Raw genomic sequence first — 27,501 nt, forward strand, 5'->3', positions numbered from 1 at the left:
TATTTTGATACATGTTTTTTCTCATGCATTCAGCACTTTTAAGGTAGTTTTATTTAATGAAAATAAATGCTGTTTTTGCATATTTTAATTGAATTTCCATCCCCATAGTGCTCAACACAAATCACAAATAAAAAAATCAATAAAACATTTAAAAATTAAGGGTCTGGATAAATGTAAGTTAAACTTTGTAATTGCTTAAAGATATGTGTATAGATATAGTGTATCCTCCTAGTGAGCAATAAGAAGTACAAAATTTAGCATAAAGACTATGTATCTAATTACAAAGCAACATGTTTTAAAGGTTACCAACTAATGAGACTCAACCTTTCCTTAGGAAAGTAACTAAAAAGTATAAATGCAAAACATGATTAAAATCAATTTATTTAAATCTAGGTTTCCTGTGTGTTGATTTAAATCATGATTAAAATTGGTGATTTAAATTGCTTTGAGTTAAATCAGTGAATGCTTGGGTGGTACACTGACTTCCAGCCTTGACCTGTTTAGTGCAACTTGACCTGACGTGGTTCAACAGAGACTCTCTCTGGGTTTACCAGGTAAAACTGCTGTCTAGATACCACAAAGGTCTTGCTTTGAGTCTCAGTTTCAGTAAAATGTGGGACGTACACATGGCAAGCCCAATGCACTTGATGAGGGGCCTATGAAGTGATGAATGTCTGCTTACAGACCACCAACTGAGAGACAAAACTTCACAGATTTTATAGCTAGACCCTAAACCCAATACAAGAGAACAAATTAGAGGTACGTCATCTTTGCTGTGTATTGACAGCAGCTCACAAACCTGCAGGATTTTGATTAATCAAAACTCTTCATTAGCTCTGCTTAGCTTTAGTTTCTTGGTACAGGAAGTCAGATTTATTTTTATACCATGAAATTCCTTTGTCACATCCATCTTTTCACTGGCTTCCAAGCTGCTGTAAAGCTAACTTCAAGGTTTCTCTTCTGGTTTATAAAACTTTAAATACTCTTGTAACGTCGTACTTAATTGCCCTTCTCCTCCAGTTGGATTTTTGGGATGCTGGATTGTTGGAAGTGCTAAAAACAGCAACAGAGCATTTTTCAATAGTCATCATGGCCCTATAACGACCAGTCTTAAAGCACAAGAGACTGTAAATCCATTTAAAAACTTCATTTGAAGCCCAATTCTTGACCCAACTTTTTCTACCAGTAATATGCTCAGTTGTTTTTACTGGAGTTTAAGGCATCTGGGTTTTGTTTTGTATGCAGGTGACTGTAATACCACCTGGGCTTTTTTATTAAGTAAATAGAAATGGGTCTATTTCTGAGCTCTAAACAACACCATAACTTTGAGGTAGTTTATCCATCCTTAAAAAATGTTTCTATTGAGGTATAAAGGGTGCATAATTCTCTCTGTGGTCATGGCTTTTCTTTTTGAGAAATGAAAAATTAATATCCAGCTTATATGGATTTATATGTCAAGTAAGGGAAAATTAACACATTGTCAATAAAGAGAATAATAATATGGTAGAGGAGGAGGAATCTAGTAATGTTTCAATTAGGATAGCAAATATCTTGGGATTGCAGTGGTCCTGAACACCACCGGTTTCATATTTCAACCTCTGTTTTGGATGCTATTCATTCACTCTGTTCTATCAAATATCAAGAGATTCCTGACATGACTTTTTGTATCAAATTGGCTCCATTTCCCCACCTTTCCCCTTCTATTTAAAATACTATGGTGGTAAAAACTGGCTGACTGGGCTGGTAGTTTGCTTTAAAATGATAACAAGAACATTACATTTGGACTAATAGGCCATTTTCTACCATCCTTAGGGATACTAGGACAATGATGAACATTCTAAAAATACCTAAGACAGAAAGAGACAGAAGTCTGAGTAATAGAAGTTTTGATGTCATTTCCTTCACTTATTTAAAAAGACATGCAGTCCATCTTAAATCATTAGATCTTTTTCTTTGGTGGAGCATGAAATTATCTTGCTGGTTGGGCCTGTTGATTCTGACAGATATTTTATAAATTAGAAACTAACTTTAATGTAAATTTTTTTAAAATATAATTTTGTTGAGATTATAAATGAAACTGTTTGTGATCACTAAATAGAACATGCTGAAATAGGTTTCAGGTGAGGTGATTTATGGATTAAAGATGGGCCCAAACTAAAACCCTGAATCCAAAACATCTCTAAATTAAGCCTCCTGATTTTAAGCCCAGAGGGTTCTTATTTTTAAAGTATGAAAATGTAGCGGAATCAGGAAAGATTTCAGACAAAAACAATTAACAACTGTGAGGCAATTGGTCCTTTAATTCTGATTTTCATTTCCTTAAACAAATAAACAATCTAAGTGAAACCATGTCAGCAGTTGCAGTATATTCTTATCATTTGTGCCTTTCTCATAACAGCACAGGCTTGTTGCTGAAGAATTCTGCAAAGCCTATACTCCAGCCAACTTTAATATCTTCATTGTTGGGGGAAATAAACTATTGTTGATGCTAAACACTATATAATTTGCTATCTTGTGATATTGGCAGGGGAAGGAATCTTTTCTGAAACTGTCACTGAGCAGGAATTTTAATCTGAAGAACATCAGAATCTTGGTCATGAAAGCCTTGACAGACAAAGGTAAATCATGATAAACCAATATAAATTTGTTTTCTTCAACACAATGATGGGTGTTCATCCTCTGTCAAAAATGTAGCTTTATGTATGTAACTTTCATTTGCAACGCTACATATTCATAAGGTTATTTAAATGTGGAGTCTCTCTAGCATTTATATATGTATATACACAACACACACTTTCTCTCTAACTACATATACACTTTAATAATCTCTTGATTAACCACTTCATACAAAGAGAGGAGGGTATATTTTGCTTCCTTTTAAAATACCTACTGTCTGAAAGATCTGGATATATACCATCTGGAGGTATATATTTAAAATAAAAACATATTCTAAATGCTAAATTCTGTTGGAAGATGCTTTCCTTGAACTTGCCTCATAGTCTGAGTCTCAGGTTCAATGTATTTGTAGAGAGTAGTCCTATGGTACTTGACAAACTAAGAGACCAATTGAATCCTTAATTGTTGTACCAAGGCCTTTAAAATACAGTAAATCATGATACTTGCAAATTAAAATTGATATGGCTATTTTAAAAGTAGTAAATATGATCATCTATATTTCTAAAAGTTACAACAAAGTAGTAGCTATTGGACTATTGCTTAGAGCTATTCTGTGATTTTGCATTTTTCAAAAGATTCTTTGGTATGAAAATGGTCACATTTTTACATTTGCAACCACCATAAATTTACCAAATAAGCCATTACTAGAACTCTAAACATATCAATTTGTTACAGCTACAAACATGCCAAGGCACCTTCTAATGAGCAGCTGGTGGTAAAAAAATTAAGGACAGTTTCTTCATTGAACGTGGATGAAATGTGGAGTTTGTCTTCAAAGGCAAGGTGAATTTTTGTGTGAGCACATTAGAAAAAATAGAAATATACCAGAATTTGTTCCTTTTTTCCCATTGCAATGTATACTAGAAATACAGTAGAGTTCTTTTTCTTCCCATTTGACAGTAGAACTGTACTAAGTTTAGCATAACTGTCCGGTTATTGTAATGTTGTTTGCCATGTTGTTGTAGCCGTGTTGGTCGCAGGATATTAGAGACAAGGTAGATGAGGTAATATCTTTTATTGGACCAACTTCTGTTGGTGAAAGAGAGAAGCTTTTGAACCACACTGAACTCTTAACACCTTGAATAGTCTCTTAGAATATATGTGAACTACTTATGCTAAACACTCTGTTCCACCTTGTATTTAGTTGTGACATTCAGGCTATGTCTACAATGCACTTAAGTCATTCAAACTTTTTCGGTCAGGGGTGTGAAAAAAAATCCCCCTGAACAACAAATGTTTTAATGACGAAAAGCGCCGGTGTGGACAACGCTTTGTTGGCAGGAGATGCTTTTCTGGCGTCGAAGCTATTGTCCCTCGTTGGGAGTGGTTTTATGTGGTCATCTGGAGAGCTCTCTCCTGGCGACAAAGAGGTGCTACACTGCTTAGCTTACAACAGGGCAGCTGCAGTGGCACATGCATGTCATTGTAAGGTGCACAGTAGTGTAGACATCGTCTGAGTACCTTTTCCAGTGCCTTTCTGTGCTGTCTATCCTTCTACTAAGGTCTTGCTTACATGACAGTTTTACCAGTTATATCACTCTGAACTCCCCTGTGTGGCTACTATATGAGTGACTTTGGTTTAGCTTAAATCCTTTTCCAAGTAACAAGCGAAACCAACCCCTCACCCCCAGCTTTCAATACTATAAGTAGGGCCCTACCAAATTCACGGCCATGAAAAACACATCATGGACTGTGAAATCTGGTCTTGTGTGCTTTTACCCTATACTATACAGATTTAATGTGGGAGGCCAGTGTTTCTCAAATTGGGGGTCCTGATCCAAAAGGGAGTTGCAGAGGGGTGGCAAGGTTATTTTAGGGGGAGTCACGGTATTGCCACCCTTACTTCTGCGCTGCCTTCAGAGCTGGGCGGCCACAGACCGGCAGCTGTGGGCCAGGCACCCAGCTGTGAAGGCAGCGTCTTGCCAGCAGCAGCACAGAAGTAAGGGTGGCAATACCGTACCATGCCACCCTCACTTCCGCTCTGCTGCTGGCGGTGGCTCTGCCTTCAGAGCCGGGTTCCCGGCCAGCAGCCGCCGCTCTCCAGCTGCCCAGCTCTGAAGGCAGCACCGCCACCAGCAGCAGCACAGAAGTAAAGGTAGAGGTACCACAATGCCCCCTACAATAACCTTGCGAACCCCCCACAACTCCTTTTTGGGTTAGGATGCCTACAATTACAACACCATGAAATTTCAGATCTAAATAGCTGAAATCTTGAAATTTATGATTTTTGAAATCGTATGACAGTGAATTTGACCAGAATGGACCCTGAATTTGGTAGGGCCCTAACTATAAGTGTCCATAGGGTGCGGAGGAGGTTCTTGTATAACAGTCACTTTTAAATTCACCCCTTAGGTTATACTGAAACTTTCCCATGTAGAGGAGGCCTTAGATAAATAGCCTGTCCTAGAAGCACCAATGATTAGCCAATACTTGCTCTATTGACATTTGTTTCTTAAAGTAGCACATCAGATGTATAGACGTAAATATTGTGGTATTTGAGGCTGGTGTTTTTGGTTTACACAAATATTGCTTGCAATTCCTGTTTGAAGAAAAAGTATATGCTGTAAGAAGTGACTAACCAAGTTTAAAATCAGTGTAAATACATTTTTTTAAATTTGAAAGCTTGTCTCTTCCACAAAAAGAAGTTGGTCAGATAAAAGATATTACCTCACCCACCTTTTTTTCTGGTTATTGTAATAACAGAGCTGTTCAGATTTCATAATACAAACCGCAGCTCCTGGTTTGCAAAACTGCTTGAACACTGAAGTTACTTTAGATCATATCACAATTTCCATGGTTTCTTTACATAATTGAATTATGACAAAAATGATCAAACACAATGTAGAAGTTATACATTCAGCTCTAATGTATTGTATGTAAATACCCTGGATAAGCTCTTTGGGTCTGTCTACAGAGCAAAGAAATACCCGCCAGCTGACTTGGTCCTGCAGGGCTCAGGCTGCGGTATTTCATTGCTGTTTAGACGTCTGGGCTTGGGCTGGAGCCTGAGCTCTGGGACCTTCCCACATGTACGGTGTCAGAGTCCAGACTGCAGCCTGAGCCCGGATGTCTACACAGCAATGAAACAGCCCTACAAGCCAGTGCCTGAGCCGAGCCCCACGAACTGCAGCAGTGGGTTTTTCTTTGCTGTGTAGACATAACCTTACTGTTCACTCTAACAATGGTCACAGTTTTAATACCCAAACTTGCAAATACAGAGGCTTGGGTGTAACTTTGCTCTCAGGGGTAAAGTTATGCACGTGCAGAAGTGTTCACACAATTGATTTTTTTAGATTGTAATTTGAAAACTACCTGGGTTATGTGGGGTCTGATCCTGTGCCAGTTAAATCAATTAGAGTTGTGTCACTGGCTCCAGTGGGAGCATGAGTAGGACCACTGGCTTTCCCTATTCCATTGACTTTCCCCATTTTATTTTCATTATTGGAAGAGGTCCCAATCTTGAAATTTCCAGATTAATCTGCTTTACAGTACAACCCCAAGGCTGCTGGCATTGGTGATGAAGAACTTAGATTACTGTATCCTTGCTGACTGAAATACACTGTCAGAAATAAATAACCAGCTCCTTATTTTATTTTTTTAGGAAAAGCTAAGAGCTAAGGTCTGTTGTAAAGGTGTAGCTCATTTCATGGGCTTCTGTATCTGACTTCTAAAAACTTTTTTTTTTTCCCAAGAAAAACTTTTTGCAAAAATCAACATGTAAACAAAAAGCTACTTCTGTCTCATCGATTGCTTCATTATTTCTCAAGGACTTTTCGCTGTTTCTTCAAGGACTTTTCACTTCGTGGTAGCTGAGAATGAGTGAAAGGCAGATCATCCTCTTCTGGAGCTCCCTCTTGAGGGTGGACGACGAAACACAACTTCTGTCCCCAGTATGTCATGGATTCTATGAAAAACACAAGCTCGCTTTGTTAATGTGATGATTATTTGAATCCTCTCAAAAAATCTTCTACATGAGCACGTATACATCCAAAGCTCTGCTGTTTATGCATGTCCACGTATGGTGAGGTTTACCCCATCATACCATATTATTGCTTTTTTCCAGTGAAAATGATGAATTCATTTTTTTCCTAAAGCATTGAGTCCTGAGAGTCAAAGGACCCTAAGGGAGTTAGGCACACAATTCCCACTGACTTTCATAGGGTGGAAAGTTTCTAGACTCCTTTGGACATCCTAGCCTTAAAGCAAATAGTTTTTTTAAAAAAAACCTTAAAGACCTTGTTCTAGCTAAGATGTACGACTGGTGTGTAATTTATTTTCATGAGAGTGGTAGATCCTGGCTTTCCTATCTTATGCATGTGGGAATTTTGGACATACATTGGGATGGATATCAGTACTGTGCTGGGGGAATGAACATATTCAAAATCGTCAAAAAAGTAGGGTGGGGGTGGGATAGCGCTAAAGTCTGATTTGCCAAAGCACTTAAGTGTTGGTTTATTATTTATTTAACACTTGAGCTCAATGAGACTTACTTGCATGCTTAAAGGTACACGCCTGAACAAGTGCTTCGCTGAACAGGCCAAATAAGCAAGCTGGATGAATGGAGGAATGTGCCATGTCAAAGAGGGGCAGAAAACATGCAAAGGGAGAACTACAGTAACCTAAATGAACAAGTTGCAGCATCATAAAAATAAAACTTGAAATTTCCTGCCTCTTCCCACAGCTGAATACTCATAGTCCAGCTGAATGGAGTATGTCAGACTGGCTCAGCTTACATCTCTGGGACCTGGCAGTAAACCCAGGCTATCCCTATCTGGATACCATTATGAAATAATCATTTCAATAAGGTTACTTTTTGAATATTTCCCCATTGTACAAGCCACTGAAACCTTTGCTAAATTCTAGAAAGTGGTGTATTAATGAGAGCACTTCTGTACATGGGATGTCAGCTTCTTTGCAGAAAAGAACGGGTAAGCTAGTAGTGCTCTTCTGAATTTTACTGTCAGTCACATGCTAGCTACACCTCTTCACCATTCTCTCTCTCGCTCTCTTTTTTTTGTTCTCTCTCTAGTCTGTTTCTGTTTCTCCATTTGCATTTCACAGCCTGACCTTAGCATCCTTATGTCTTATTGAAAAATTAAGCACTGAAATGTCTGCACTTTGAGAGAAACCTAGTTCCTTCTGTGTACAGGTTTAGGGTCTAAAAATTGGCAGGGGTATCTTTATCAATAGGCAGTTTTCCCATGCTCTGTTATAAATCTGATGATTTCTTGTGCCATATGCATCATGTTTTCCTGCTTCTAGCTTTATATTGTATATTGGCATTAAGGCAGTTCTCTTTCATGTGGTCAAGAAGTAAATAATTGGGGTAAAATCTAAACACTTTGATCAGCAAAATCCTGTCCAAAGAGCTCTGCAGAGCTGCATAATTTAATGGTAGTTTTGGTGAATGCCACACAGTCACTGGGACCCTTTGTGGATTGGTGGAAATGTAGACCTGAGAGGTTGAAACAAATTCCTACATGTTCATGAACAAACAGTGAGGCTGCATTAATGAACTATAATGTGTTCTTACCAGCTAGACTATTTACACACTTTGGTTTATTTCTCCAGTACACTCCAAGAAAAAACACGGGCACTCCAGTTAATATGATGATTAGTCCAATTCCACAGACGACTGGCTCAGAATAGAAACTGAAGATCAGTAGAAATGCCCAAAATAGCAGGTAAGTGACTGGAACAAGGAGATTCACCTAAGAGGGGAGGGAAGAGAAGAGACATGTACAGAAATGTAACAGCATTCTGTAAGGTATACAGGGGAGAGGCAGTGAGGGCTAGTGGATCAAGCAATGGACTGGGAGTCACAAGACCTGGCTTCTATTTCTATCTCTGGCAAAACGCAGCTGTGTGAGCTTAGGCTTCACCTCGCTGTGTCTCTGTTTCCTCTCCCATCCTTTGTCTGCCTTGTCTCTTTAGACCAAGGGTGGCCAACCTGGGCCTGAGAAGGAGCCAGAACTTATCAATGTACATTGCCAAAGAGCCACAGTAATACGTCAGCAGCCCCCCACATCAACTTCCCACCCCCGGCTCCCAGTGCCTCCCACCCACCGGCACCACCTCCTCCCTCCCAGTCAGCTGTTTTGTGGCATGCAGGAGACTCTGGAGGGAACAGGGGGGAGGAGTGACGGCATGGCAGGCTCAGGGGAGTGGGCGGGCAGGGGTGGAGTGGGGACAGGGCCTGTGGCAGAGCCAGGGGTTGAGCAGTGAGCACCCCCCGGCCCATTGGAAAGTTGGCGCCTGTCGCTCCAGCCCCGGAGTTGATGCCTATACAAGAAGCCGCATATTAACTTCTGAAGAGCTGCATGCGGCTCCAGAGTCACAGGTTTGCCACCCCTGCTTTAGACTATAACTACTACTAGGCAGAGACATGTCTCTTGCTATGTGTTTGTATGGTACATCCCACCAGAGGGCCTCTAGGCACTACCATAATAAACAACAGAAATAATAATAAACAGTACTTCAAGTTCTGATGAGGGATTTGCTGTGGTTGACACATTCTTTAGATTGTTAATAGGAAGACCATAGAACTAAGAAATTTGGCTTAAATATTTTCACCTTGATAGGTCTGAAGATTTTGGGTTTCTTCCAACGCAACACAATCAGGCCTATGATTGTCACTCCATAGCAGAGGTAGTTAATAAACGACACATAATTAATTAATGTGTACGTGTCTCCAACAAGCATGATGATAACTGTGGTCAAACACTAAACAAGAGAGAAGCACATTCTTGTTTGAGTCATCATCAGAAAGGCTTACTTAAAAACAACAACGAGCAATTACGTTCCTTTTCTTTACATCCCACGCTGGGTGTTGCTACTGATTCCTGTGAGTCTGTTTACTAGATAAAACGTGTGCCACAAAACCCCAGACTTGAATGGAGATTCTGCATTTATTTTGTTTATGTTGAAGTCAGGTGCCTATAGATCTATTTATAAAAATGCATGGAGAATGTTCCCTGAAATGATGCTGCTAATTGTGGTCCTTCAATAACACCTGTGCATACTTGCAGAGCTCTCCTCACTAATGAGATGAATGACTCTGACAAGCACTTGAAGCCCAATTTCAAAGGGGCCTCAAACCAGCCTTTGCATGTGCAGAACTGCGAGTGCCAATTAAGAGGCTGTCTTTGAAAATGATACTGTTGATATTGGCATTGGGTAAATTTGATGACCCTGGTCAAACAATGACTAGAGGACACACCAGAAGTGGAAGGAAGTGGCCTGGATACCCAAAGAGGTAATGTGGAGTAAGAGATAGCCAGGGTGTGTGTAATTCACCCCATTTTCCCTACAAAATGACTATGCACATTTTTAAGACCAAATGCTGGGCTTAATCCCACCATCTTGGTGTGCAGGGTCCTGAATTGAAACTCCAGTGATAGTCTGCTGCATAGGGGTGGGGGACATGGGGCAAGATGAGTCTGCAACCTGTGCATTGTGAACCTCATCCACGGGGACTTCCAGACTAGCACACAAGAAGTTTCAGTGTAGCGATACAGGGAGTATCAGAGGGGTAGCTGTGTTAGTCGGCATCTTTTGCCGCTTTTACAGATCCAATTTGTAAAAGTTGCATGTGATAAAGTGGGTATTCACCCATGAAAGCTTATTCTCCAATACATCCGTTAGTCTATAAGGTGCCACAGGACTCTTTGCTGCTGATACAGGGAGTGTAGCTCATCAACCATGAAGGCACCTGTAGCATACCTGGTGCTGCTATGTGGTTGAGGGGTTTTCCATTCCTTTTCCTCTCTTGATCACAGTGTTGGCTGAACTCCCAGCACAACCCAGATATTAAGGCTGTTCACAACAACCTTGGCTTAAGGCAGAATTTGTGATACTCTGTTCAGAAAGCAGTAGAACATCTGCAATGCACCATAGCTGAAGAATATTCAGCACGAATATTAACTATGTACTATGTCAAAAATGAACACACTTTGAGAAAAGGCCTGATCACCTGACACCCCCCACCCCCCCACCCGCAGTCAGCATATTTCCAGTGTTTGCGCTTCATAATGTATATGATCAGGTTGCACACAAGGGGATGAGGGTGCTAATGAACAGTAAGACCAATGAAGGCGACTGACTTTTAACTGGAGAATGCTATAGGATCTAAACTGCTGTAAGCTTTATTCCCAGGAAGAAGCTTTCTGTAACTCAGTAACTTTAATCACCAAAAATTTCCCCCTAAATTGAAGCTTTTTCTTGCTTCCTAATGAAATCAATGGAATTTTTAATCATGGACATCAAAGGGCACAGGATTGATCCTAAGTGCTGCAGGTGTAACTATATTGGAGAACAGAGTACTTACTGTACTTGCTTTTAATGGCTTCACTCCACCAATTTCTGTTATGTGTGTTTTTAAAAGCTGCTGAACTCTAGGACAGGACTTCTGGCAAAATTAAAGTTGTCTCTTATGGGAAAGGATAGATTTCTTGTAGACAAACATTCTGTGGTTAGTACATTACTTTGTTCTAGGTGACCTGAATATATTATAAAGAATAAAAGCTTTAGCTTTCTTTTTTCCCAGCTAGTGGGACATGCTGAAAATGACCTATATCATTAATCTTTTTTGCATTACTACTGTTTAGATACTGGCAGATGGCTGGTAGAAATTTCCATGCATCCGCTTGCTTATTTGTACTTGCTTTGTTAGTGAATAACACTGTGTAATATTAACAGAGCTGACTTACTGTTTATGGGCCAGATCCTGAGAGGTCTTGAGTGCCTCACTCCCCACTGACATTAGCCAGGAGTTAAGGATGCTCAGAAGATTGCAGAATGGGACCCAATTGAGATAATTATGCCTCACTAAACTTAGGTTTTTCAAACATCTTTTGATCACATTTTTACCTGCATTAATCAAAACCCATATGTATTCTGCAACAGTGCTGTGTTCTAAAACTATAATAGTCATTCATCCATATGCAGTGTTACTGTCATACAAATGACCCAGAACTATAAAGTATCATCCATTAAATTCCAGAATCTGAGCGCCTGTAGATCCCAAGGTGGGATCCCAGAACCAATCAGGATTTGTCTTTCCATTATTGTGAGACTTCTCCCCGCTCAGATTCCTGTTACCTATCCTATGACTATCTGGTTTGTGGCAATACCCCTGAAGGTGGGTGGCTCTCATGTGTCACTGGCACCAGCAAATAATGCTAGAGGTCCAGTGCATCCGATGAAGTGAGCTGTAGCTCACGAAAGCTTATGCTCAAATAAATTTGTTAGTCTCTAAGGTGCCACAAGTACTCCTTTTCTTCTAGAGATCCACGTGTCTCACCACTCCGCAGCTGCTAATGTGAATCCCTAAGGGGATCTCGAGACCTTGAAGACTTTCATCATGAAGCTGGTGACTTGAAAAGGTTTAAAATAGGAGAGCATAATATTTTATATCAATGTCATATAATACCTCCATCTGATTTGCTCTAAGTGCTCTCTTTGCCATGATTAGCTGGTTTTGTGGCAAAGCCCCTTAGGCAGATGAGATCTCAGGTGTAAGTGACACTAAGGTGATCAGCTCTGGTGTTCACTCATATCGGGATATCTATCCAGCATATTCCTGATCAAATGACCCTGTTGCCAAATTGGTTGGCTCCCATTTCCCCTTCAAATACTTTCTTGAGTTTTTAGAGTGGAAAGTGTTGCTTGCGTGCCACACTGTTTCCTCTGATGATTATCCTGGTGGACAACAGTGCCACGGATAATGCTTGGGAAAAGTTTCAAAACATGTGACATAGGATGTCTGTACATCCTGTTTTGGCTGGGACAGTCCCTTTTTTAAGCCCTGTCCCGGCCGTCCCGACTTTGGGCATTTGTCCCATTTGCTCTTGCCAACTTGATCAGCTGGCAAGAGCAAACAGGACAAATGCCCACTTTTGTCAAGACAGTGGGGCACAAAGGAAAATGGGTGGGCGATAGTGGTGGTGAGCAGCAATGCTAGTCCCACACAGCGGGGGAGGCAGGGCTCCGGTGTGGGGCACGCAGGGCTTGAGTGAGCAGCAATGCCCGCTCCAGCCTTTGGGAAATATGGTCACCCTAAAGTGATAGCATCTAGAATCACAGAACTATAGGGTTAGCAGTGACCCCAAGGATCATCTAGTCTAATCTCCTGCCAAGGTGCAGGATTTGTTGTATCTGAACCATCCAGGACAGATGGCTATCCAGCCTCCTTTTGAAAACCTCAGGTGAAGGAGCTTCCACGATCTGAATCTATTGAGCTGTGCACCCCAATAAAACAGACTTTTAAATGATTTGAACCCCATTCACTTTGCATTAATGACCACCTTGTTTAAACACCCAATTTTGGAAAGGAACAGCAAAAACATGGTAATCTTCTGAGACCTTAAGTAGGTCTACCTTAATGCACAGGCTACGATTAATTTAAAAAATCCTGATGCATTAATTAGGTTTGCCTAAAGTCTGATGTAATTTGCTATTGTAACTGCAGACTATAATATTTTTATATTACTATTTATATAGAAATTAATATTTCAGAGCAACACTTAGTACATCCCAAGATGTAAAATAAACCCCTACCGCTGAATGATTCATTAATATCCAGTGTTGGTTCTGTAATTTGCACAGTAATTTAAAGGGAATGTTCTCTACAAACTGGGTAGCTGGCATTTGTTTGATTTGCCAGTTCTGCTCTGTACAGGGAGCTTGCTCACGCTCTGGCTATTTCACAAAGTGATAGTCACTGACACTCAGCACATTTATTTGAGCTGATGTATTTTTATGGACAAAGGGACTTTGCTTCATCTGCATCACCACAGCTCGGCTGCCCAATGAGTCCATATAGGAGCTGGATCTTGGTTTTTTTTATACACCGCACAGATTGCGTAGTGCAGCTCAACCAGAAAAGATTCCAGACACTGAGTTATGTGGGTGTGTATGGGCATTAAAGCCTGTGCAGGAAAGATGCCAGGGCACTGCCACCTTTTGGCTAAATCATGATTTTATATTAACATAGATTATGCAGAACGGTTACTGAGAAAAAGATAGTGCTGGGCTGTGATAGCACGACTGCTATAGCTAGCCACACACTGGGAGAATAACACACTGGGAGAATAATAATATGGGTGTAAATCCTGGATGCACTGAAGTCAGTTGACTACCACTGCAATGCAAAAGCCTCTCATTAACTGCAGTGGGGCCAAGATTTCAGCCAATGTGCCTGTGAGGGAATTTTCATGCTAACAGTTATTGAAGCATGAGGAATGTAAAATAAAATATAACTGAACATTTTAGGCTTACTACAACCCTTTAGAACCCTACTAAACTCTGGAAGGAAGTGGCCTTCATCCCCATGATGTGTTGTGGAGTAAGAGAGAGTTGGGAGTGTGTAATAATTCTCCCTCTTTTTCCTACAAGATGACTATGCACATTTTTAAGACCAAATGCTGGGCTCAACCCCACCATCTTGCTAACAACTCAATCTGAGTAATAACTTGTGGAACTCACTGCTATAAGGTAAGTTTACATTGTGTAAAAAAACAAACCAAGAAACAAATCAAAATCTTTCCTTTCTACATTTTAAAATGTGTCGCCTTTTAATGTAATTGGGTGTCCCCCTTGTTTTACCCAATGTGTTCAGCTGGTATATGCTTCTTTTGAATCTGTTACGCTGATCTTCTCTACTCACTTTCTTTATAGGGCCAAAGTAAAGGGGACACATCCTGATTCTCCAGAAGCTCAAGTTATCACTGCAGAGCATCAATCTATCACTGCACAAAGCATCTAGTTTTTACAGAACAACGAGTAGCATTTAGCCCTGTACCTGGGGCCCACTATGGCTATTAGCTTGGCAGCAAGCTCTGAACTAGCCCTGTGGAGTGGAATTAGCATTGACTGCAGGGAGATTTTTTCCACATTAAATGTTTGCAGTGAGCTGACAGAATCAGTAAAAGAGCTCACAATTTCTTAAATGAAGCATTTCAGTTTTCAAACAAAGATTTTTCTAAATTGCACTTCCGTTTAAGCAGATGAGACGTGACAGAAAAAAGAAAACTTACACACACTAGAAGGGCAGGGATTGGGGTGCAGTGTTTAACGTGAATCATAGCAAGCAAGCTGGGCAAGTGACCTTCACGAGCTCCAGAAAAACATAACCTGGGAAGCAGAATAGGAACATTCAGTATACAAGTTACTCCAACATTTAGCTGCACTGTTTCATCAGCCTCAATCGGCCTGATTCAAAGCCTGGGGGAGTCTTGGAGTGGAAGGAAGTTCTAGTGGTTAGGGGGCTAGTCTGATACTTTGGAGACGGGGGTTCAATTTCCTGTTCCACCACAGACTTCCTGTGTGCCTTGGGCAAGTCACTTAGGCTCAGATCCTCAAAGGTATTTGGAAGTTAGGAGCTCACGTACCTTTGGGCCTTAGTCTCAATCTGGCTCAGCACCCCAGCTGTAAATATAGGGCTTATAGAACTGCCCTCCTTCACAGGGATATTTTGAGGATAAATACATTAAAACTGTGGGCTCCCAGATACTACGGTGATGGGAACCATATAAATATCTACGATAGAGCCTAAATCAACAGTCTGCCCAGTGACTAATGGGCTTTGGATCAGGCCTAGTATCTCTCAAGGTTTTATTTTTTTAAATACATGAATTGTTATGTTTTTAAATGTCCTCAGGTTTGTCAGGTCTCACCACATTTTGAGAGCACTAAGGTATGTGACTTGGCTAAAGCACTAAGGAGCTGTATTGTTACCTCTTTCCTGACAGATGTTTGTACTTTATTTTCTTACGGAACTCATATTTCTATTAAATTTAAAATTTAAATAGACTATGGGCAAGATTCTGGTTCCAGTTCCACTAGTGCAAACTTCCCATCAAATGAATGGGTTTACTTTGGATTTATGTCCATGTCACTGAGAATCGAATTTGGCCCTACAACTCTCATTTCGTCAATCTACTTTTTGAGCTAAGCATAGCTTAGCTTGTAGCTACTGAAATTGTATTGTAAAATTACATTGTCTAAGTATGTAGCCAATGTTTTATTCTTAGTACAAATCATTCCATCAGACATTTCCAGTAGATCATAAGGGCTCTTTTGCAGGAGATCCTGCTATTCAGTATGATATCTGCTGACTGAAATGGCACAATTCATAATTTAATGTGTCCAACGTGCCCAACACTGAGATCAAGGTCTATAACACACAAAATGTCTAGCAAGCTTTGTAGAAAATTAGATAATGTTCATAAAATTGCACTCCAACTAACCTTGATGAGGTAAAAAGGTATCCATTTATTCCTCCAAATGTAGATAAGGCCACTGAGACTGGCATAACCCAGGAAAAATAGCCCAGTAACTTTTCACCAAATGTCTAAGGCAACAGAAGGCAGAGAAACTGAAATATACTGCACAGCACAGAACTGAAATTAAAGTGTATTTTAGACATCCATGGAATGGTTTACTTACTACTGCCACAGCATTGGAGGACAAGAGCTCTTGAGGTGACATGGCAGTGAAATATGCAATATTGGTGAATGTATACACAAATGTCACCAATGGGATGGATATGAATATGGCACGAGGTAGGTTCCTAATTGAAGAATTAGGAGGTTTGATAAGAAATTACATTCACATATAACTGGACCATACCACCCCACCCGTTGTCCCTCCCCCTCATGGCAACTTTGGAGAAGTTTTTATCCAGTTTTGTGCTTTACTGCCCTATTGCTACATAGAACAAAATACAGAACAAAAAACCCCCTCCTTCCTCCTGCCACCCTATATCTGTACTTCTCTCAGTAGCTTGACATATTGCAGTTCTGAGAATACTAAAACCATTACAGGGCTTCAGGATATCACCACGAGCTGAAGACCATCAAACAGAATTTACAACATGGCTGCAATGGAGATACCAGAAAGCTATTTCTTCATAAAGAATTCCTATACGTTTTCTATGTTGTGTAAGCTATTACGGTAATAACTAACAAGACTAATAATGATAGGTTTCAGAGTAACAGCCGTGTTAGTCTGTATTTGCAAAAACAAAAGGAGTACTTGTGGCACCTTAGAGACTAACCAATTTATTTGAGCATAAGCTACAGCTCACGAAAGCTTATGCTCAAATAAATTGGTTAGTCTCTAAGGTGTCACAAATACTCCTTTTCTTTTTAAGACTAATAATGTTCCTGTAAGTTTAATTTAGTTTACATGAGGCTCTGTTTGATAAAAATGATGCCATGGAAAATAACGGACTTGCCTTTTTCTCTCATTTATTCATTGAGAAACTTAGCCAAGTGACAAAAGCATTCTACAGACTGTGAGAGCTGTTTAGTGTGTACACTCCACTCAGGCTAATGTGTTCACTATAGCTCTGATTTTTGACTTTGTCAGATGAGCAAAAAAGATTAATAAACAGTTTTCACCAGTGTAGTTTTGCAAGGTTTTGGTATAGACATGAAGTTGGGTTTTATTTCTTTTCCCTAATGAAAATAGCTTTTTATTTTGTATTTCTCCCTCAAAAACTGTAGAATTGATAAAATTCCGTTGTAAAACTTTCAGAGAGCTGGAATTGGCATCTCTGACACTCAGTTTAACCTGACGGGTTATCAATAATGTGCCAAACTGTTTTTTTTCCTGTAGCTACAGATGCTAGAAAACACAAACTGAATTATTTTTCTTCTTAAACTTGTGCATATGACAGTAGTATCCAATTCCTGCTGGCAAACACTACATTAATTCTTTCCCTTGTTTCTTTTTTGCTCAGTTGAAACCACACTAGGAAATTCTGGATGTTTGTGAAAATGTTTACAGTTGCTTGAGAGAGCACCATACCTGCCTCCTTTCCCCTTAAATTCTTTAAAGATTTATAAATATGCATAACTTTATGTACATGAACATCTCACTACTTACATAGGTAAAGTTAAAGTATGCAGATAAGTTTTTGCAGGATTGAGGCTGTAATTTGTTTCCATCCAGAATGTGTAATACCTGAAATTATACTTTGCTTAACTGGGGATGTTGGGGTACGTGTGCTGAACATTCAGAAGCAACTGAAGACCCAAAAACTGACGTGTGAATTTATTATTCTATTTTTTCATCTCAGAAATTCTGAAACCTTTGCGCTTTTGCTGCTTCTTGGTGGAAATCACTCTCCCCCTGGCTTTTCAAACATGATGGAGGATAACTCATTTCAAAGCCTGCACTATCAGCACCAAACCTGATGCCAATCACCCTGAGAGAACTTTCTTTCTACAGCCAGCAGCCAGTATCCACACTGCACATATCACTGAAGAAGGCAGGTTTCAGAAGTGTTTCATAAATGGAGTGGGGTAGGGGAGGGGGGAGGGAGAATTCTGCCTCTTCTGTAAAAAGACATTTTAATCTCTTCTTTATGTGTTCCCTTTGGGGGAAATGTTGTCTGAAGAACCAAGACCACAGACAATATGTTTTGGTATTATATAGATATAAAATACACACACACATAAAATATAATGCAATTTTGTGAGGCATCCCATCAATGATATAGATTAATATATAAATAATAGCTAGTTATGTTTAGTGCCATTAACATATAAGCAATAGGTAGTTATATTTATGTTTAGTCCCATTAATATAGATTAATATGTAAGCAATAGACAGTTCAATAATGCCATAATGTCAGTGTTACACCTATATGATATCTTCATTCAGTGAAAGCTATGTCTAACTTGATGGGCCAAATACATTCTTAATTTCAGCACCTTCATTTAACTTGCCTCATTTGGGATCTAAAAAGGAAGGTAATAACCTTAATTACCTTTACTTTGGATACGTATAGACATTTAGTGATGTCAGTCCTCCTGCAGAACACACTGTGCATAGTACCAACAGACTGACCCCACTGTCTTTACCTCAAAAGTATCTGGGTCATATGGAAATAAATACTTGCCTGCGGGGATCAACTAATTCTTCTGTGACATAATTCAAGAAGTTCCACCCACTGAATGCAAACGACCCTTGAAGAAAAGCTAATGCTAACTGTCCCACAGATGGAGACATCCAAAAATCAAATGCATTGCTTGGTGTCAGTTCTTCATAGTTTCCTATAGACAGAACAAAAGCAAGAAGTTAAGTCAGAAGTGTAAACTATTTTGATGGTGACTGGTGGAAGTGCCACCTACCCGGGGAACCAAGACATAAGAAAAGTATTATTTTCAGAGAATTGTAAACTTCCTAGAATTGTGTTCATTCAATTTTATATTACGTTTACTAATCTTAGACTGTGCTTCACTGGTTTGCACCCTGAGAACTGGGAAACATTAACATTAAACTACCAGTGCTTCTTTTAGATTCTCAGACAAAACTGTCCTGGGGCACAGCCTTGATGGTGTAAATTGTCATAGCTGTATAGACAGAGCTGCCACAAAACCTGTGTGATCCCCACTGACTTCAATGGAACTATGACAATTTATACCAGCTCAGCATTGGTATCTGATGCCCTAAACTCTCATCTCATCTGAATGGAGTGAGTGTCTCCTCTACAGGAATCCAGGGTTCTTCGATTACATTCACTCTACTTCGAAAAAAAACCCTGCAGGGCAGGTGGAATTTTTCAGGCTGTGGGGCTTTTTTATTTTTAACCTGGAAAGTGGTGCCCTTGCCTCTTCCTGTTGTAAATACTGTATTTCTGTCCTCTCTACATGACCCACTTCACACATGCTGAAAACATCATCATCCCTTGGGTCCTGTGCTTTTCATTAAGGGGCTGAATCAGTAAGATACACAAGCACTTGTCTAATTTTAAGTACGTGAGTAGTCCCATTGCTTCCAGGGGAACTGGAACTACTCACATACTTAAAGTTAGGCAACTGCTTACATTGCTTGTTGATTTAGGGCCTATATTTCTTAGGATTATTTTATACAGAGTTCATCAAAAGCAATTAAAATTTGAGGAACATGTCATTGATAAAATTACATTATAAATCTACCCAGTGAGATATTTCTCAATATTTCAGTTCCACGCTTTACTTTATTGAAAACAACAGTTTTCTTTGAGAGAGAAACTTGTGCAAGGATGCTACATCTTATTTCTGTAGTATGTTGCCTGTTTGATAATTACTTATCATGCTATGTTCTGAAGAATACTTCCTTTGTGATTGCACCCGTACTTGGAAGGAATCCTGTAGCTTTAGTTAACAGCAATTAATATTAATTATTTTCAGTTTAGTCACATATTTATGTGCACCTTACACAGTGGTGTCTTTGCTAGGCCCTGCTTAAAAATTGCCCTCCCACAGATCAAGTAACTTCACCGGCTACCTCCTTCTCCAGTTTCTTTCAAATCCAAATGCTTGCTAATTGTAGCAGAGAACTCTGTCAGCAGGGGAAATAAAATAAGCCCTCAGAATTCTTCCCCTGCCTGCTAAGAACTAGAAAACAAGGGGATGGGTACAACAGGCTTTCTAAAGAGAATTTAATTTTACCAATAGTACAGTACTGATGTTTAGGCTTTCTCAGTGAGTACCTTTAAAGATCTGTATGAAGCCCATAGTAATGATAAGGGCCAAGGCTAACAGTTTTCCTGCTGTAAATATATCCTGGATGCGAGTTGCCCATCGAACGCTGGAGCTGTTCACCCAAGTCAGGAGTACTAGAGAGCAGAAAACCGAATTCAGTGGAACAAAATTTTGTATATTTCAGAATATTCATTAACAAATGCTGAGAAACATAGACTGCTAGTTTCCTATCGGCAGACCAGATGGAAATCTAGCTTGGGTTTGGATTGGTCTGATGAGCAGGATTAACTCCACCCTAGAAAACTGCCTGTTTCAGAAGGACATTTGCCAGAGCTCTATCCCTGATGCCCCCATCAATACTTAGGAAGTCCTAATTGTGGGGAGGGACTTCTGTGAACTGAGGGCATGTGTACACTACAAAATTAAGTCAACCTAACTTACGTCGGCAGACAGCTGCTGCAGTAATTACATTACTTGTGTGTGTCTACACTTTGCTTCCTGTGTTAGCAGTGTGCATCCTCATCAGGAGCACTGATTAAACTGTCAGTGTGGGGCATTGTGGGATGGCTTCTGAAAGCCAGCAACAGTCGATGTTAGTAATGTAATATCTACACTGACACTGCGTTGACCTAACTGCATTGACATTGACTCTATGCTTCTTGTGGAGGTGGATTTATTAAGTCAGTGTAGTGGGCAAGTTATGGCAGCAGGAGTGAACTTTTAGCGTAGACACATACATAGTTAGGTCGATGTAAGCTGCTTTGCATTGACCTAATTCTGTAACGTAGACCAGGCCTGAGCGGAAGTGGTGAGTCTCTCCATCCCTTTTCATTCTGATTTTCTCCCCTCTGGGACCTTAGTAATTAATTAAGAACTGGTGGCATTTGTTTTTTTACACACACATATAAAGGACTTGTGAATTGCTAATCCATTTGTTGAGTTAGCAACAGTGGTTTAAATACAGTGAAAGGTTCTTAGCTACACATACTGAGCCCCAACCCTTACTCATCTTTCAACCTGAACCTCAGACCTCAGTTTATACCTAATCCAGATGTGCACACCTCCTCTTTGGTCCATTTCTTTGTGGAATATATCACCCTATAGTACACAATGAAACTGAAAATAAGACTCAGCTGAGCCAGCATGATATATAGCACCTCCCCTCCTCACATCCAGCCTCCGACCACCATAGTGGAATTGCCTTGGTTGCTGCAAAGGGGACTTCAGTGACCATTAGGGTGGGGTGGGGGATGGATTTGCCCCTTAGAGAATATTAAACCTCTTCGACGTAAAGATGACCTAAACTTCGTAGGAGCATAAAGAACATTAGGAAATACTCACATAAACACACTGTGGAGAGGACCCTGGAGGCATTATAGGGTGGGATGCAATTAGGGAACACCGGTTGTAGAACGTAGTTTGAAAATGTCAATGCGATAACAGCCAGGCTGGTAGGGTACATGATAAGCACTGCACTCCATAGCAGCAAAAACCTGTATTCACAAGAAAACCATTGGTGCTGCTGTTATGCCAGTAAGAATCATTTGACTGTACAACAGTTTCATAATCTGATGACTATCTTTATAGGAGGCTCAGAATTAGGTAGCTATTTTTCTAAACCCCACCAAAACAATCACTTCTCTGATTTCCCCCAACCTTTCTTTACTCCTATTTTCCCAGCTCAATATGTTTTTCATTTAAATTTGATGTGATACAGCGCACAGTTTAAACATGCACACAACAAGGAATAGAGACATACTGTCAGCATATTGAGTTAGCTTTGCATGTCACAGTGAGAGTATCACCAATGGATTAAATGATGCCCCTGGAAAGGAAAAAGATGTGTTCTACCACAACGTGTTGTTAGACCACAACACACTCTTTGTTCTTTAATCTTAAAGTTGTCTTGAGCATTGTCTAATGGCTAGAGCAGAAGTTCTGAGCTATATTCCTGACTGGGCCACGGACGCTGTGACTTGTGTCAAGTTTCTGCCTGCCCTTTATTTATAGGTGCTTCTGTTTTTGTTAGCCCAACCTGAGACACATAGGACCTGAATAAGAGCAACTGAGCACCCGCAACTTCTACTGACTTCAATGGAATCTGAAACGGGTTGCCCAAAATGAGTGAATCTTTTGAAAATGTAGGCCTTTACATTCCTCAGTTGCTCACTCTGTGGAAGGGGATAAAAATACCTGCCTCACAAAGATGTAGGAAACCTAGCTGATGTTTATAAAATGAGATCACTGGATGAAAGGGGTATATAAAGAAAAAGTATTATTTATGGGTTGCTTGTCTCTGACTAAGATACTTTGGTGCCCAGTGAGCTTCCTTCTTGCAGGAACAGAACCCTCAGGCCTCACTTCTGAACACTTCAGAGGCATCTCCTTTGGTCAGACTGAGCCTCACAAACTTTCAACATGTTCAGCGGTTTTTACTTTAAGAGGGAAGCATTCATCTTAACTTAAAATAAAAAAATTCTCTTACGCACTGGATGGGAACTATGTGGTAAGATGTAATCAATACAAGAAGATGATTATTGATTTTATATATATAGTAGTGGCATGCATAACACAGACACAGTTGTTTCCCGGGCACCTAGTCCGGGGTTGTTCTCTTATAAGCTCTTCTTTCCCAGCATGCCTTTCTGTAGCTGGCCCTTTAAATTTGGCAGAGCAAAGCAGCTCCAGCCCTAAAGGAGTCATTTTAAAACTCATTGTTCTTTGCTGCACCCTCCTTTCTTGTCGCTGGTAAGTGCTCTTTGTTCCTGTTATGTTAGTTTTCCCCTTTTTGTTCCAGAGGATTATGGCATGTTCTTGCACTTTCTTTTTCTTATAAACCACTGTATCATTAACTTTGCCAATCAGCTGGCACATGGAAAGAACTGGTTACATTTCAAAATGACAAAATGTACTTTAAAACCCCCACACCATTTCTCTCTTTCTTTACCTTTTTTGAGTAGTTTTCCTACAGTTTTCATCGCTTTAAAGAGGCTAGCTCAGCCAAGTTCTTTCACACTGTTTATTATTATTTGTATTACTGTAGCGCCTAGGAGCGCCAGTCATGGAGCAGGATACCATTGTGTGAGGTACTGTACAGACACTGAATTTTACATAATAATTGCTATCCTGTGGCTGTGTGAAAAAGCATAACACCAGGTGTTTATCTGTGCTGTTAGTAGTTGTTTTTGGGATGTGAATGTTACTTAGTTATAACACATTTTAAAGTTTTTTTGGATTCTCTCTAAAGGAATTTATTTGGATTATAATGTTAGAGCCTGAGGGTTAAATAATCAAAGATTAATAAAACTTAAAGATTGAAATAATCAGTTGTTGACAATGCTGATCTCTGACAATGCTGACTCACCTGATTGCTTTCCTGGTTAAATGAAAGTGCTCCTTTCCCCTCAAACCAGCCTCTGCCTGTGTGTATGCAATTTTGATGGGTGTGGACTGGTGTGAGTGCACTGTAGCACTGACACCTGTGTGTGCAAGGACTGGAGTGTTTGTGGGTAAAACTCATGAGTTTTTCCCATTAATGTTCTACCATCTTCATGTACAGTGATGAATGCAGCAAAGTCCACATAGTGGTGTATACAGGTGAAAATGCATATGCCCACTGGAAGCAAGAATTTGAAAATCAGGTCCTAAAAGCAATATCTCATTCAACATCGGCAGTCACTTGTACAGTGCAATATTAAGCACATTAAAATTGGTATTTGGTACTATGAAATTTACTGGGAATGTGAATAATTCAGTAGAGAGATCTGATAGTCAATTTGTTTCACGTGGAACGAAGTATATGTAGGTTTGATAAAACCAATTAAGTTAAATGCAGATTGTTGCCAGAGGTTTATGAAGCCAAACTGTCAAACAGGGAAATCAAAATAGCGATCAAATGATGATGAAAGGATGATACAATTAACATTTAGGCATATTTTAATCTTAATTTTGCTATTATTCTCAGGTGTTTTAATTAAATCCTGGTCTTGAGTAAAAGATATTAACACTTGAGCCCAAACTGGTATTTGTTAAAAGGGGTTCAATTTGTTCCTATTAAGCTTGGGGGAATTAATGCACAGATGGTTATCCAACATGATGAGTTGCCAAGGTAACGTTTGTGTCTAAACTATGACATGGGTGGGAGAGTATGATTTACAGAACAGAAAAAGAACTGTTTTGAGTAAACTAAGGCCTGGCCTATATTTAAAAGTTAGGTCTACATAGCTACCGTGCTCGGGGCGTGAAACATTCACCCTCCTGAAGTCTTTATTAAGCCGATCTAACCTCCCCACTATAGACATGGCTAGGTTGATGGAAAAATTCTTCTGTAGACAGCTACCTCCACTTGGGGAGGTGGATCACCTACAGCAATGGGAAAACCCCTTCAGCCGCTGTAGGAAGCAGCTACGCGATGGCACTACAGTGGCATAGCTGCAGTTGTAGCTGTGCCACTGCAGCACCCATAGTGGAGACATGGCCTGTGGTTAACTTGGGTTGAAGTGAGACAGGACTTTTTTTAGACACAATTGTGTTTAAATTTCTGTATTGTCAGTGGAATATATAACTGCCAAACTAAACAGCAAGGCAAATGGTTAAAGCTGCGGTGATTTATTTTCTTAGCAGTTCCAGTCATGAAGATCGCATACTAGGGGACTTTAACCAAAGTTGATAATACAAAAAGTTCAGTTTTGAAAAAAGAAAGGGCAGTTATGCCATGTACTCAGTTAACTGCCCCAGGTGTTTGGATGGAAAGTCACTCTCCTGAGACTTGATTTGTGTGTCTGAGAACGTCAGGGCAGCAGAAGCTGAAGACTTATGTGATAAACTTTTGGGATTATCGCTGTAATTCACTACTCCGGTGGAATCTGAGATGTTAAAACCATTCTTGTCTTACCAAAGCTGAGAAGGAGTCAGACATTTTAGAAAAAGAGATTTAGACAGTTTAAAATAAGAACTAGGGGACTTAGGCGCTGACTTTTGTTTTTCTCAGGGGGTGCGCCACCCCGGCTCTGCCCCAAGGCCTCACCCCTATTTCATCCCTTCCCTCAAGGCCTCGCCCTCGCTCCACCTCTTCCTGCCCCCGCTCTGCTCCCTCCCCCGAGCCTCCGCACCTGTCATTCAGTTCTCTCAGCCCCTCCCCCAAAGCCCCCCCACCTTCCTGTTGCTGCTCCTCTCCACCCTCCCCTGGACCCCTCCTACCAGCTGCCTAAGAGCTGATTGGCAGCCAGCCCCGGAGCCCCACGGAAGAGCTGATCGGCGGCTAGCCCTGGGGCCCACCCAACAGCTGTGGCTGGTGTGTGCTGAGCACCCCCTGTTTTTTTCCATGGGTTCCAGGGTCAGCGTCTATGCTAGGGCCCAAATCTTCAAAGATATTTAGGTGCCTAACTCCCACTGAAATCAATAGGTGTAATGTGCCTAAGTACCTTTGAGGATCTGGGCCTAGAGAAAATGTAGTTGTTCTTGTCAGTGATTTAGAGGGATCAGATTAAACGGAGCCGTAGCCCTGTGACACACTGCCTTTTGTTTACTGTGAGAAGATCGGAATGTACGAACTTTCAGTTGGAAATGTCAGTGGTGTGAGTGGCTAGCAGGAGCTGAGGAGCCCGACTAGCTCCTGGATGTTTCTAGGAGCAGCCTACTGTAAAAGTGCCAGTCAGAATGCTTCCTTTATGTAGGCATCATGGGCTGGTGAACAGAGCATGGGTCTGGGTATCAGCAATTCTCAAATCCTAATCCCATCTCTGTTCCTGAGTGTGAGGCCTAGAACAAATTGCAGCCTTGGCGAGCCTCATTTCCCCTGTCTGTGGGATAATACAGGCCTCCCCTTGGTACTCTGAGAAACAACTTGTTAATGTTTGTGAAATGCTTTGGAAGTGGAAAGTGCTGAGTATTATATTTATTGCTCTTAATTCCTCAGCATCCACGATAGTTCTTGCTTGGTTACTCTCTAGAGAGTCCTGGAGGAAGGAGACAAAACTGCAGAGGAACGTCTCATTTCCTCGTGGACTCTTCCTGCATGCCATGCCTCTCCTTCCTTGAGTGAGATGAATGATCTTGTGTTTGAGGAGTGTTCAGACACTCTTACTGCATGTGGTGATGGACAAGACAAGGGTTTTTTTCACCTTACCAAGGACCTAACCCTGCAGGGTGCTGAGTATCTCCTTGAAGGGCTGTGAGCTCTCAACTGGTGTGGCAATCAGTGGGGCTTAAGGGCACTTGGCACTACTCAGGATTGGCCCCTAACTGGCTTGTAGGACCCAGTGTCCTTGAAAAAACAAAACACTGGAGCCATTGTTTGAAACAGGAAGGAGGTCAGACATGGAGAGGAGTTCGGTAACAGCAGAGCTGGAGTCAAGAAGTTCATTTGCATGGTTTATCCACATCCCAAGCAATTTTTCAGTTTGCTAACATGACCCTGAAGGCTCTTTTGAGGCTTCCTCAACATGATCTTAATAGGTAGCTGTCTGTCGCCACTAGGAGCTTTACACAGGCCAGAAGGCCAGGACCACTTTCTTCAGGATAGAGCCCTTAGCTACAAAGCCTGTTGGAGTTGGTGGTAAGACTCCAACTGACTTTAATGGGCACTGGATCAGGCCCTTTCCTGTTTGAGAGACACTCTGGTGTAAATGTAAATCTACTAAGGCTTTTACTGATTTATTATTTTTGGACGGATCTGTAACCTAAGTAAACATATTGTTCATTCTAGGCCAACGCTGTGTATTATGCAAGCATCCCTGGAGAGTAATTCTCCTCATCTACATTTTGGAAACAAATTAAAAAAGTATTGAGATCAAACATTCTCTCTCTTTGCATTTGGGTAATGAGAGCCTCCTGGATTGAATAAAATAGTTATTGAATATATAGATGTACTCCAGGTCAAAAAAGCATCCCAAGCTGAATTAACAGGTCAAATCGATAAAAATGAAAACAGTTCATACAAATATCTATTTTACCTACTGATATTTAAAAATATGCATTAGACATAAATAGAATGATGGAATCAAAGTACATTTCTCTTTAAGATTTGAAACCCATGGAAACTAGTAAATAAATCTCTCTCTCTCTCTCTCTCTCTCCACATCTATAGATATGAATGATATGATACTATGAAACTGGTGCATCTTTAAAACGTGAGGAAAACATCCTTGCTCTGGAAACTATAACAAAGATAGTCCCATAAGGTCAAAAAATCTCTGCAAAATTATCAACCATTCTAATTATTCCTAGCATTGTCTCAAATGCAGGTTGAATTTTTGCTTTCAGAATCTTGAGGCTTTGTAATAAATGAAAACATTTAACTTCTTATAAGTTCATTTAAGGCAAGTTTTGTTTAAAGTTGGAGGTAACATTT

General features: G+C 40.4%; 1 protein-coding gene across 1 annotated transcript in view; it reads right to left on the reverse strand.

Annotated features, from left to right (window-relative positions):
* Window positions 1-80: 80 nt before the first annotated feature.
* SLC7A10 (solute carrier family 7 member 10) overlaps window positions 81-27,501 on the reverse strand; it is an 86,394-nt gene continuing 58,973 nt past the window's right edge. The window contains exons 3-11 of the mRNA XM_074968742.1: window positions 21,492-21,643; window positions 20,159-20,284; window positions 18,584-18,737; window positions 16,123-16,246; window positions 15,924-16,027; window positions 14,712-14,808; window positions 9,250-9,399; window positions 8,210-8,387; window positions 81-6,580 (exon numbers count right to left, since the gene is read on the reverse strand). Coding sequence (XP_074824843.1) covers window positions 6,432-6,580; window positions 8,210-8,387; window positions 9,250-9,399; window positions 14,712-14,808; window positions 15,924-16,027; window positions 16,123-16,246; window positions 18,584-18,737; window positions 20,159-20,284; window positions 21,492-21,643 — 1,234 coding nt within the window. The 3' untranslated portion in view covers window positions 81-6,431. The remainder of the gene's footprint in view (window positions 6,581-8,209; window positions 8,388-9,249; window positions 9,400-14,711; window positions 14,809-15,923; window positions 16,028-16,122; window positions 16,247-18,583; window positions 18,738-20,158; window positions 20,285-21,491; window positions 21,644-27,501) is intronic.

Source organism: Natator depressus, chromosome 12 (genome assembly GCF_965152275.1).
Source record: "Natator depressus isolate rNatDep1 chromosome 12, rNatDep2.hap1, whole genome shotgun sequence".
NCBI lineage: Eukaryota > Metazoa > Chordata > Testudines > Cheloniidae > Natator > Natator depressus.